The 13190-nt window shown below is 38.4% G+C and overlaps 1 protein-coding gene across 4 annotated transcripts in view; it reads right to left on the bottom strand.

Annotated features, from left to right (window-relative positions):
- Positions 1-13190, bottom strand: part of PHKB (phosphorylase kinase regulatory subunit beta) — a 229900-nt gene that overhangs the window by 112287 nt on the left and 104423 nt on the right. For all 4 annotated transcript variants that reach the window (XM_058674472.1, XM_058674469.1, XM_058674471.1 and 1 more), the window contains 3 exons: positions 7719-7814; positions 6402-6599; positions 1785-1842 (listed from right to left, as the gene is read on the bottom strand). In XM_058674472.1, the coding sequence (XP_058530455.1) occupies positions 1785-1842; positions 6402-6599; positions 7719-7814 (352 nt within the window). The remainder of the gene's footprint in view (positions 1-1784; positions 1843-6401; positions 6600-7718; positions 7815-13190) is intronic.

A 13190-nucleotide genomic window follows, 5' to 3' on the forward strand; every position in this document is an offset into this window, starting at 1 on the left:
AACTACAAAGATATACAGGGGAAAACAAGAGCGATCCTGACAACCTCTTAACGGGAGGTCATATGCACAGAGTGGAGCAGGTGGACAGGAGGAGGCACGTATCGCAACCCTGGAGACTCCCAGATCCTCACCAAGGACTATCAGTACGTGCACCAAGGATGACATCCCAACTGCCAAGGAGACCACAGGGAATTGGAGTGCCTTCAGAGGCCGAGAACTCTGAGCTCACCCACCCCTGTTTGGATCTACCACACGGGATGGAAGAAGCCCAAATCCTTCCTTGCAGGATCCAAGGTCATCGGAACAACAGTCAGGAGCCCTGAGCGGACCACAGAAACAGAAGAACAGTAAACTTCCTTCAGGACTCGGGAGAGGAGCTTTCTCTTGTCCTTACTTAGTTCCAACTTTGGATCCCCACCCTCTCTTACAATGACCATCAGGGTTGCTCCGGAGCCCCCCACAAACACACACATACACACACACACACACACACACACACACACACACACACACAAATTGGAATAGACAGAGAACAACAAGGAAAGCTTGGAACCAGACAGGAAATGGTCAGCGTGGACTCACACATCCCTTACTAGGTGGGACACAAAAATTAGTTACTCCTCACTAGGGTATTGAAGATTTCTCTGCACACCCCTCCTAACACTGTTCTGCACCTCAACTGTTGACATATGCCCTGTTAGAGTTATAAGCCAGTTTAGACTATCCTAAAATCTGCCAAGTTCAGCAAAATTATGCTTCAACACTATAAACTGCTAAATACTAAAAAGAAAATAGACCCGAGAGAGCTGAATAGTACCCTATAGCCATTTTAAGGTGTATAGCAGCCGGTTGTGTATATAAACTAAAATTGAAATGTCAATGAAGTAGTCACAGGATGTGGTTAAGAACTTGCATTTTTTAACATATTGGTTACTCAATACCATGTCAATTAATTCCATAATGTTGTGGTAAGTTGTTGTTGATGTTATGTTGGGGCTTTTAATTGATCGGGATGATATTCTGCCAGCTCTACCTTCAGACCAGAGATGGTCTCCCCAGGAAACCGTTGAATTTATCTGGACAATAAGATGTTGGACTCTATGCTTGGCATATGTTTTCAAAGAAAGAATCTTGACTGAATCTGAACTGTAATACTGCAACAAGGTGGAGGAATCCACCATGGGGGGAGGGTACAGGGAGGGGCTGGGGGAATCCCAGAGTCTATGAAACTGTGTCTCATAATGCAATGTAATTAATAAAAAAAAAAGAAAGAAAGAAAACAATGTAAGAAGGAAAAAAAAAAATAAAAACTCCTAATAAAATATAAAGCCCATTAGCAACTGAGTTGAATAAGCATTGCAAAGATTTTACCACAGAAAAATCTATTAGCCCAGTTATAATTACATCAGTTCCATGTAAAAGACAAAACTAAAGAGTAAAACTAAAACTGTTATGCGAATGTGTGTGATAGTTTTCCAAGAAATTCAAGAAATTTCCAAGAAATTCCTTTTAGAAAGTCTTGTTAGCAATTAAATTTGAAAACTAAGCTTTAATCAGATGATCTCTGTTCTAGAGTATACAGTATCATTTTTAAATATTTCAGAGTGTTCTTAAACTTTTTAATAATTTAATACCCACTAGGAAATCATAACCATATAGAAATGCAGAGCAGTAAGCATTATTGAAGTACAGTTTATTTTGCTAACTGAAAGAAGTCATATTTATTTTTCTTCTCTGAGTAACTTATACCCCATAGCTTTAATTCTACGTAAAAGCTCACTTACCATCAATCATCATGTAAAGGAAAAATATGGGAAATTCACATTCAATGCCATCAAACAGCTAAAACAGAAAACAAAACATTAGGATTCCCCTAACAAATCAGAAAAATTACAATTCAGGTGTATGGAAATGATTTATTTAGAGTAATATTTTAAAATTCAGCTGATTTTATAAGTATACTGTTATTCCTAAAATTTCTTAGGATCCTATTTTGCCAAAGCTCATTAATTCAATTCATCCTTGAGCAGTCAATCAATAAGTAATTACTATCTACTAATGCCTGGTGTCGACTGGACAGAGAGCTATGAAGACAAAAGCCAAGAGCCTTCAAGAGCTCACAGCTTAGCGGGGAGGCCAGCAGTACCAAACGACTGCACATAGTCTATCAGAAACATACAAAATGGAACATGTGAACCTCTCCTGGGGGTTGGGAAGTTTGTAGCAAAGATGTTTCCACTAATGCTGGATGGACTTCTTGGGGAAGACAAGAAAACTTGACACACAGCAATAACAGTACGATTTACACATGTGCAGAGACATCAGGTGTATTCAGGATAGTACCAGCAACTCAGTATCTCTGGATTATGCAGAGAAAAGGAGTGAAAACTAAAGCACAAAAGACAGGCTGGGCCAGCTGTGTCAGAGGGCTTGCAGGCCAAGCATAAAGGCTGAGACTGACTGGAAGTAACAGTGACTGAGGAATGCTGAGCAGGGTAAGATTTATTCATTAGATTTAATTGTTTTGGCAGACAGCTGGCAGTAGTGAAGAGAGCTGTAGGGTAAGAAGTAAACAAATTGTTTGTAAGGTTACCAGAGCAATCTAGAGAGAAAAGACGATTACTTGAATTGGGGATTCTCAACTTCAGTACAACTGATATTTTGGGGCCAAATACACCTTTGCTGTGGGCAAGGGCTGTCCTGGATTCCTGACCACATTCTTTAGAGATGTCAGCGGCACCCACCAAGTTCTCATAATCAAAAATGTCTGGAGAAATTGCCAAGTGTCACCAAAGGGGATTTTCAGGTGGCTAAATATTCTAGCCTTCATTCTGGTATTCTGACAGTTGTTGAAGGACTATAGAATTGTGGTAATACAGGGAAATCAGGGGGGGAGTAGGGGAGATAGTAAGGGAGGGATGGGAGAGCCCTAAGGCTACAGAATTATATCATAAAAAAATTAAAAAACAGAAATTTTTTTTTAAAAAGGAAGCCTGATTTCATGGGGCTGGGGGTAAGCCAGCCAGCATGGGTGAATGACAGACATGTGAGCTAGAAGAGGCAGCCTAGAACGACTCTCAGGTCTGGGACTCAGGCAGAAGAGTGTCAAGTTTGATACAGGTAGACTGTAGGGCATTTAAGTAAAGATGGCAAAAGGCAGCTGCAGCCATGGGTAGGGCACTCAGAGGGATGATTCAGGAATAAGTGGAATGAAATGAAAGGCCAATTGGGCTGAGGATGGAGGCCTGGGGAAGAGCAATGTGTAACAGGAGGCAGGAGAGGAAAGGAGACTGGACAAGGGAAGTGAGTGAGAACTACGGAGGGAATAGGTCATGGCAACAGAGTGTTCCAAAAGAGAAGACTTGGTTCACACATTCCACGCCAAGGAGTCATTTGGTAGCATAAGGTCAGAAACGCACCCCCAGTATCCAGTAACCTAAATGGATTACCTGGGTAATGCTGGGAGGAAAAGCCAGACCATAGGGAACAAGTGTGAGCTGGAGGCAACCAACACACGAAGTGTAGACCACACTTTTTGGAAAGGTGGCTTCAAGGAGAAAGACAGTGGGAGGCAGATAGGAAAAGGAGTTGAGAGGGGGTTTTATTTGCTTCTTTAATGATATGCCCCAATGTATTTATGCTTAAGAAGCTAAGTTGGAGGAGTAAAATAGAAGGGAAAAGCAGAGAAGAAACAAATAGAGATGGCCATATATCTATTAAAGAAACTAACCTTCAATGAGAATCCCAGGAAAGTAAGTAAGAATATGAGGGGGTTTTATTTGCTTGTTTAATGATATGCCCCAATGTACTTATGCTAAAGAAGCTAAGTTGGAGGAGTAAAATAGAAGGGAAGCGCAGAGAAGAGAGAAACAAATAGAGATGGCCATGCATCTATTAAAGAAAGAAACTAACCTTCAATGAGATTCCCAGGAAAGTAAGGAAGAATATGATGGAATACATATGTAGCCTGGTAAAGAAGAAAACAGAGCACCATGTGTAAGACAAGGGGTGTGGAGATAAGTATGAATAGGAAAAATGCAGAAGAAGCCATGTAGAAATATTTCCTGCTATCGAGCAGGAAATAAGAGGAAAATGCTGGTAATTTGAAATTTTTAAAAAAAGAAAAAAAGTTAAAAATGCTTTAAAGTTCCTGGCACAGAAGAACTGACAAGCAGCGAAAGCGGTGATGAAGATGAACCAAGATGGATGTCCCGGGTTTGGGGTGGCACCTTGAGATGCTTAGTGGCATAGCAGGTGATTGTTGTACTGACGCAAAGTTACAAGTATACATGATGGAAGTTGCAGGAGGTATAATTAAAATGTGTTGTAAGTCAGCTCAGGTAATGAAGTAACTAGAGAAGAAATATCTTGAAGTCATTTCAGAGATAAGTCCATCTTGTGCCCAACCTAACAAATAGTTAACAATGCTACTGTAAAATTTGGAACATGTATGTAATAAAATTGGTTCCAAATGCCCCAAAATTATAATCAACTGTGAAATTAAACAATAAATAGCTCATCTAGCTGTCTAGAACACCTAAGTGCCTGCTGAATTTTAGAAAAGTAGAATGTTAACTGCCAAACAAATTACAAGGTCTACTGATGCCTCAATATTATCTATCTACCGACTCATGCACACACTACTTACCCTCAGTGAGTGATTCAAAGTTGTGAACATGCTTACAAAAGTAATTTTCAATCTGTTCCACTGTAGCAAAAATCTTATAGCAGTGTCACAGACGATTAATTTTGGGGGCATGTAACAGTTTTTAGGACAGCTTAAAAGTGGTTAACATAAACCTGAAGGTAGCAGTACAACGCTTCTGAAATATGTTTCTAAAACTAAATACTTTGAAAGCCATACTGTAAAGACTGCTGTCTAAATGAAGTCGTTTCTTAAGATTAAATTTTTTTAATTTAAAAGGCAGATTTATAGAGAGAAGGAAAGACAGATCTTCCTTCCACTGGCTCACTCCCAAATGGCCTTAATAGCTGGAGCTAGGCCAATCTAAAGCTGGGAGCCAGTTGCCTCCTTCAGGTTTCCGATGTGGGTGTAGGAATCTGGATGGGAAGTGGAGCAGCTAGGACATGAACCTGTGCCCACATGGGATTCTGGCATTTGCAAAGCGAGGAATTAGCAACTGAGCCATTGTGTTGAGCCTGAATATCAGGGATTTTTTTTTTTAAAAGATTTATTTATTTTTTATTACAAAGTCAGATATACAGAGAGGAGGAGAGACAGAGAGGAAGATCCTCCCTCCGATGATTCGCTCCCCAAGTGAGCGCAACGGGCCGGTGCTGTGCGGATCTGAGGCCTCCCAGAGGTCTCCCATGCAGGTGCAGGGTCCCAAAGCTTTGGGCCGTCCTCAACTGCTCTCCTAGGCCACAAGCAGGGAGCTGGATGGGAAGTGGAGCTGCCGGAATTAGAACCGGCGCCCATATGGGATCCCGGGGCGTTCAAGGCGAGAACTCTACCCGCTAGGCCACGCTGCCAGGCCCTTGAATATCAGTTTTAATGAGACAATTTCTTAATGAACTGAAATATGGGTAACAAACAGATACTGAGTACTTAAAAAAAGTACAAAAACTAGATTAAAAAACATTCATTTTGGTGCTAAAAAATCTATGCAGTTTATTCATAATATATATTTTCCATGAAAACTTAAGGATGAATCTCATTTTTGTTAACCAAAATTTAAAAAATCTGTTCTTTGAAAAATTTATAGGGCAGACAGGCAAATGTCTGGATATTCAATAGAAAAACTGTTCATGAAGTTAATCAATATGGCCCAATTGGAGCAAATGAGCTGCACCTGTAATAAAAGCTAACCTTGAAAACTTACCATGTGCCAACCACTGGTCTAAGCCCTTTCATACATTATATTAAGTCAGTTAATCAACACAAGAATCTTATGCTGTAGATACCAGTATTTTGCCAATGAAGAATACTGATCAAAGAAGTTACTTAATTTACTTCAAGACCATGACTGCTATTTTGGCAGAGTCAGAATATAGAAGTCAATAAGCCAGCCTCCTAAATGTGTACTTTTGCTCAGACTTGCCGTCCCAGCCATGTGGAATTTTTAAAATTTTTATTTACTCATTAATTTGACAAGCAGAGAGAGAGAGCAAGAAAACTGGAGACCACTCCCACCTGCTGACTTAATCCCCATTATCCACAACAGGTGGGCACAATCCAGGTCTCCCACATGAGTGACAGGAATCCAGTTACTTGAGCCATCACTGGTGTCTCTCAGGCTCTATATTCGCAGGAAGCTGGAGTCAGTAGCTGAAGCAGCCATCAAACCATCACTGTAAACTCTTTGATGTGGAACACAGATATCTTAACAAGTGCCACAAACATCAGGCTAAATGCCAATCCATGGAATAGCTTTTGATACCTTAATTTCGGCTGGTTTGTAGTAGCGTCTGTTGGGATCTTCCAGTGAAGTCCTGTAGCCATCTCTCAGGAAGCGCTTAAATCCATATTTTCCTTTCAATTTTCTAATGACCTTATCAAGTGTCTGGTTAAACAGAACATCATCATCCAGGGCAAATGCAGGATAACTGATACAAGGGAGGAGAGCAGCATCTGTGTTCTGGGGACGTTAAGAAAAGGAGGGTGAGTACCTGCCGTGGCACTCTATGGATGCAGCCCAAGGAAGGGCACAGAGATGAAAAGTCAGATAGCGTAGGTAACTGACAGTGAGCTTGCTCTGCTCCAAGGGCCTGACAGACATTGCTATAGCAAGCTTCAATAAACCTTACAAAGGAAACAAAACTGTATTCACTGATAAAGTATTTCCGTTACTTAACACTGGACTCAAATTCCAAAATAGTTACACTTGCATGCAAAAAGTCAACACTAATTGCCATCACAATTTGGCTTTTCATAAAAATCAGCCTATAACAATGAAGACAAAATGTCCAACATTAGGCAAGTAGTTAGCAGACATTAAAATTTATATTCTGTCCATTCACAGAAACAGAATGCCAATCATTATGAACAATAGTGTTCTGGCTCTGCAAAAAATAAAAATATTATGTATATATGTAAAAACGTTAAAAAAAAACTGTTGCCATGAGATTATGTGAATGAATGCTAAAATCAGTGACCCTTATATATCTCTGGGCTTTATTTTTCTATCATTATCTTGCATTAATTTATATATATATTTTTTTATTGATTACATTGCAATATGTGACACAGTTTCACAGGCACTGGGGATTTTTAAAACATGACTATTTAAAAATAATTAAATTGTTACACTTTGAGTGTTTTGTAAAATAAAACTAATAATTCCTAGGAAAATCTGAAATAAGGTAGTATAAGCACATTAAAGTTTATCAGCCAATGAAAAATACAAGGGAATTAAATGGAAGAGAAACAGGAACATGAAAAATCTTATCCAAAAAAACCACAAAATTTTCAAATACGCCATGACAAAAAAATGATTTATTTTGGTAGATACTACTTTATTTCAAAAATGATTCTGTTTTTCTATTGTTCTACAAAAGACTCAAAAGACAAAACAGCTTTTCCAGAAATGTTCACTCTCTAAGACTTCAAAAGGCTGAAGAATAAGACGATATCCATCAAGTCTTCTGTCTCTGTGGATGACCTCTAACATTTTATGGTGCCCTCTTCTGAAACAAATGAGAACTAAACACAAATCCTAAATGACAGTCCACATCAATTTATCATGAAAACAACTTACATGAGATCTTGATTCTCTGGGTAATAGTGAGCACAAAGTTTGCCGGTTGCGATTGTGAGCATCAAGATCCACAAATATAACAGACCAAGAACAGCCCTGCAAAAAAACCAAAAACAAAAATCCTTAAATCCTTAAGAAAATGGACTTACAGAACATTCAGCAACTCAAAAATATTTTTATAGTGACTGCATTTGATTGTAGGGCTCCAAAAGGTTTTGAATGTTTGGACTTCTCGTAATTCTCAAATTTTTAGTATTTCTCAAATTTGTTACATTATGTATTAATTTTATAATCACAAAAGATTGCCTTATATTTCTCCATTTCCATGATTTTCTGAGGAATCAAATGTGATGTATTAATTATATGATAACCAATGAAGGATAATTATTATAACGCAAATATTTTCCCTCCATGACAAGAGACAAAGCAAGAACTAATTCAGACTTACAAACTCTGATTTATATACTCCTTATAAAGAATGCTGACTATATAATCAGACTAAAAAAAATCTTAAAAATAATCTAGGACTATGGATATAAGACAAAGCACTTGACAGAGATGAAGAGAGTCTCAATTACTGAGTGTCAGGCAGGCACTGTGGTATACACTTCACATGGCTTCTTTAATCCCCAGATGCAGACATTATTAAACTGACTTTACTCAGTAAAGTTTTTAAAAGAAAAGTTTAAAGTATCATAGACACAGAGCAAAGGTTTACAATCAAGACCCCTATACAGAAATGTATGTTTTAATCACTAGGTTATAAAATTTACCGTATGCTTGAAAAAACTCTGAAAAGTAACAGCAAAACTTGACAAGCAGCACAGGTGTAACGGACAGTGTTGGAGCCAGCATTGTGGCATACTGGGTTAAGCCACTGCCTGTCATGCCAGCATCCCCTATGAGTGCTGGTTAAAGTTCAGGCTGCTCCACATCTTACCTACCTTCCTGTTAATGATCCAGAAACCAAAATAGCATGACTCAACCCTGCACCCATGTGGGAAACCTGGATAGAGCTCCTGGCCCCAGGCTTTGGTAAAAGAGCTGACTATTGGGCCATCTGGAAGATCTTTGTGTGTGTATAATTCCTTCAAATAAATAAATAACTGAATCGTTAATAAGAAAAAGAAAATGTAAGAGACGATATCAATGTTTCTGCCTATCGGGTTAATCAGCATTTAGCTAGTAGTGGATTCTACATTCAATAGCAGAATTCTAAGTGAACATGGCTTCCTTTAATGAGGAGCTATGCATTTGAAAGCACAGAATGAAATGCAAATGCAAAGACTGCTTTCATTATAAGAGAATATTCAGAAAAGCATACAGTGTGGGGTAGGGGGAGGAAGAGAACTACCATAAATTTCATGCTGCTTCAGTTTGACTTTCTGGATGTCATTCCAATTTCAGCCTGAAACTAAAATATCTCCAATCAGACTGAAACTTCAAAACTCAGTAGCAACAAACCTTAAATCCAAACATCAGACACATCAGATATACTTCCTATTAATTCAAGCTCATACATGAACATTATTAGTTCTTAAAATAGAATGATTTCTCTTTTATAACATCGAGTTCCAAAATCTTTAACTCTGACAGGTGGATTAATACATGAACAGGGGAGGGTGAGGATGTGTCTCAACAGCCAGACCGATGCTAAATTTTCTCGTCATTTAGAGTCCCAGCCTCTTTACTTGTCCCACAAAGCTTCCAGCAGAAGCTGTTGCTAGCAGAGTGCCATACACTCGCTTGGTAGAAAACAAACCAGATCTGACAACGACCTGTGTTCTCAAGGAACTAACTCTGGTGACACACAATCTTCAACAAGACATTTACCAAAGAAATGGAAAAACTGTACATTGCAATACATGGCTAAGCTCCACATGGCTCAGATGGAAGAACAGTAATTATGCAACATCCCCAGGGATGTTTGGGCACGTTATGGAGATTGTGAGAGCTGAAGCTAGGATTGGAACTTCAGAGAAAACAGAAGTAGGATGGTTAGAACAAAGCAGCAGGAAAACAGATGAGTGTAATACATTAGGTGCCCATGAATACACAAATTAATTAAGAGTTATAATCTATCTTTAGGCCAGTAATTATTAAAGTTAATTGCACGCCAAATTGCTACCCTGGAACTGGATTTTTAAGAGATGCAATCTACATGGGACATTGTATAAATAATGAATTGAAATGGAAAATTTGGCAATTCTCTCTCTTATCTAACTACCATTAACTGCCAACTTGCATTTTCTAGCCACACATAAATGGTTTATTTATCTAATTTCATGAAGTGTTTATTCAGGCCTCAGTTTTCTTCTGCCAGCCTCCAGGAAACATGCCCAAAGGGAAAAATAAACTAAGAGTGCTCACATATTTTAACTTAAAGGTCACTTAACTTTATTGTTTATCTGCCCTTTTAAAATATATACCACAGTTTTGGCATTATTGTCCAGATTTTCAGAAGGGTAAGATTACCCAGGGAATACGAAACAATCATCCATCCAGAAACAAGTGTTTTTAGAAAGTCAGCAAAGGATAGCACAAACAAGGATTTAATTATCACCTCCTTTAAATCACCAGGCACATTAATTTTAGGCCTGCAAGTTTCAAAGGAAGCTAGATGTCAGTATCACTTTGAATACTTTGCATAACATGAGCAATCACTCTAGTCATCACCGTTTAGATTTTGGCATCAGCTCATTTGTCAGTATCTTGATTTGTCCAATCAAAGTCAGGAATATGAAAGGGTGTTTTACGTGTACATGTCACTTCAGAGTACCTGATTAATTTTGGATATTTTATTTTCTTCTACCGTGGCTTAAAATCATCACAACCCCGTTATAATATCCTCATTCCATGTACACAACATATTTTAAGACTGACAGCTCAACGTTTATTCCCCAGCTAGGTTTCTTTAACTGTTTTTGACTAGTGAAAACACTAGATGAGTATCCTACTTGACCAGCATGATGAGGACGTGAATGTCAATAATGAGGAAGGGGCTCACTGACCCAACTACCTCTTTCTTGTATTATCAAGACCAGAACAAATACTTTGAGATGGTCTTTAAGCCCATATATATTATCCATGACCCCTGATCTCACAGTCTAAATGAAAAGTAAAATGGTTTGAAGGCTTGTCTGGATCTTCCTCTTCCTAATTTTATTCATTTCAGTGGGACTGACTAATGGACTTGCTGTTCTCATTTGGGACCAAAAACCAAAACAATAAGAAAATGGTCAGTAGATCTACTCCACATGACCATTTCTGTTCTTATTCTGGAAGCAAAACCAGCCATGTTAAATACTGTCAGATTTTTTTGCTAGTTCCTGCAGGCTTTCTGGCAGAATATGGAAAGCAGCATGCCAGAATGAGCAGGAATCCCCTTCGACACCATAGTTATGGTGGCACGGGTGTGTAAACAAGTAACTTTTTCTATTAGATCCAAGAGTCGCTTCCAGCAGGGCCTCTCACAGTCCAGGTTCCTCTCCTTAAAAGGGAATTCGGCTCACATATTGTTAAAGGGATTCCCAAACTATAAGAAAAATGAACCTCAGCATCAGGGTCTCAGAAAAGCAGAGCTGAGATTTAAACCGCAAATTCAGAGATGTTGCTTACTATGTCTATGATTTACTTAAATAATATTATTAAAATACTGTCAAATATTGATAAGTGTATATACTTGTCAGTATATTAATACAGAAAAGATCTGAAATAATTAAATACATGATTCCCATACTGAAGATTACAAGAGGATTTTTTTTAAGATATTAACATACTTGATCAGAGTGAGGTGGATCAAGGGTTAGGGAAAAGTGGGTGTGAACATTGTTTCCAAACTTTGTAGTTCTACTTCCTGTTTTGAGGGTGGGGTAAGAGGGAAGATAAGGAGATAAGCCATAACCAGCCTGCCAACCATCCCAGCATCCAGGAATAGGGATTGGCTACCCAATATCAATCCAGGATCCCAATATAGCACACACGAGGAGGGTTCTGCCCAGGTGGTTTCAATAGTGCTGAAATGTTGTTGATCTCGTCAACAGAAGATGTATCTGTTTCTTAACATGACTCTACTCCGAATCAGTCTTAAGGTAAACTAAACATTATAATTGTAGGCCATTTTATTATACAGTTTGTAGAAAATGCATAGTTTTAGGCAAAGGGCTATTTTCTTGAATAATACACAAGGTGAATGTTGGAAGAATAAAAAGAGAGAGAAGAGCTACCTCAACTCTCTGAGGTAGAAGACTCATATTTTAGAGATGAAACCTTTGGTCTCCAAAGGTCTGTGCCTCTCCTGAGTTACCACCAATAGGGCATACACTTTTTCAAAGCTCTAAATTAAATCACTTAAGGACACACGATCCAATCCCCAGAACACTGTATCCACAATCTTCAGAAATAACTCTAAAGACACACATGATATGAAATCTCCCAAGTTTTGAGGTTGTTTCTTTGGGTTTCCATTTGATGAAGAACACTTTATGTCAGTTCTTATCAAAGTTTAACTAAGATCACAACACTTTCAAGTACATGGAATGACACAACAAAAAATCACATGCACTTATAAATTTGCTACTGTTTAGCAGGAACATTATTACTTCTACTGTTATACAGGTAAGAATGCTAAAATTTTCCTCAATTCTGTACATCAGGAAAAAAGATAAAAGGACATTTGTAAAACTAGGACATTGATTCTTTGACTATCCTGTGAAAAAGGAAATGGCTCTAGCTGTAAAGCAGCCCTTCTTGTGGCTTAAGGAATTATTTCTATTTGAAATGATCAAGAGATGGCCAATTCTATACACATTTGCTATTAAGCTCCATTGAAAATGGACATGGTCTCAACAGGGATCCAAAATGAACTCTCCTTAGAGCAGTTGTTCTCATCCTTGGCTGTATATTAGAATTCCTGGAGAGTTTTCAGAAACCTCAATGCCAAGGCATCCTCCCACATCAATTAAATCAGAATCCCTGGGGGTAGAGCCCAGGCGTCAAAACTTTTTAAAATTCCTCAAATGAATCCAAGATTCCAACTGAAAAACTAGCTGAGGAATAATACTGGCAGTACATTTATAACTCAGAATTTAGATGCACAGAAAGCAATTTTCAGTGGTTTAGACTTACAGTTGAGAAATCTATAAAAAAAACTTCCTGGGAAAAACAGATGAGTTGAGTTAGGCATATACGTAGAGGGCATAAATGTAGTGGAATGCATGCAGAGATATGAAACTAACATACACTAAAACCCAGGTACTTCAAAGGATGTGATAGATTACAAGTACTGCTGGCCGCTAGTGAGTAACAGCCAATGCTGATACTCAGTTCACTATTTGTTATGGAATGAAGGTAGCGTAAGAAAGCCTGTATCTTTCAGATTTTTGTTACACCACTTTCGTTTATGCCATGATTTCTCTCATTCTCCTTGAGATACTCTCTTTAGGCGGCTGTCAGTCCGAACTCTGAATTTCC

This window comes from Ochotona princeps, chromosome 16, assembly GCF_030435755.1.
Source record: "Ochotona princeps isolate mOchPri1 chromosome 16, mOchPri1.hap1, whole genome shotgun sequence".
NCBI lineage: Eukaryota > Metazoa > Chordata > Mammalia > Lagomorpha > Ochotonidae > Ochotona > Ochotona princeps.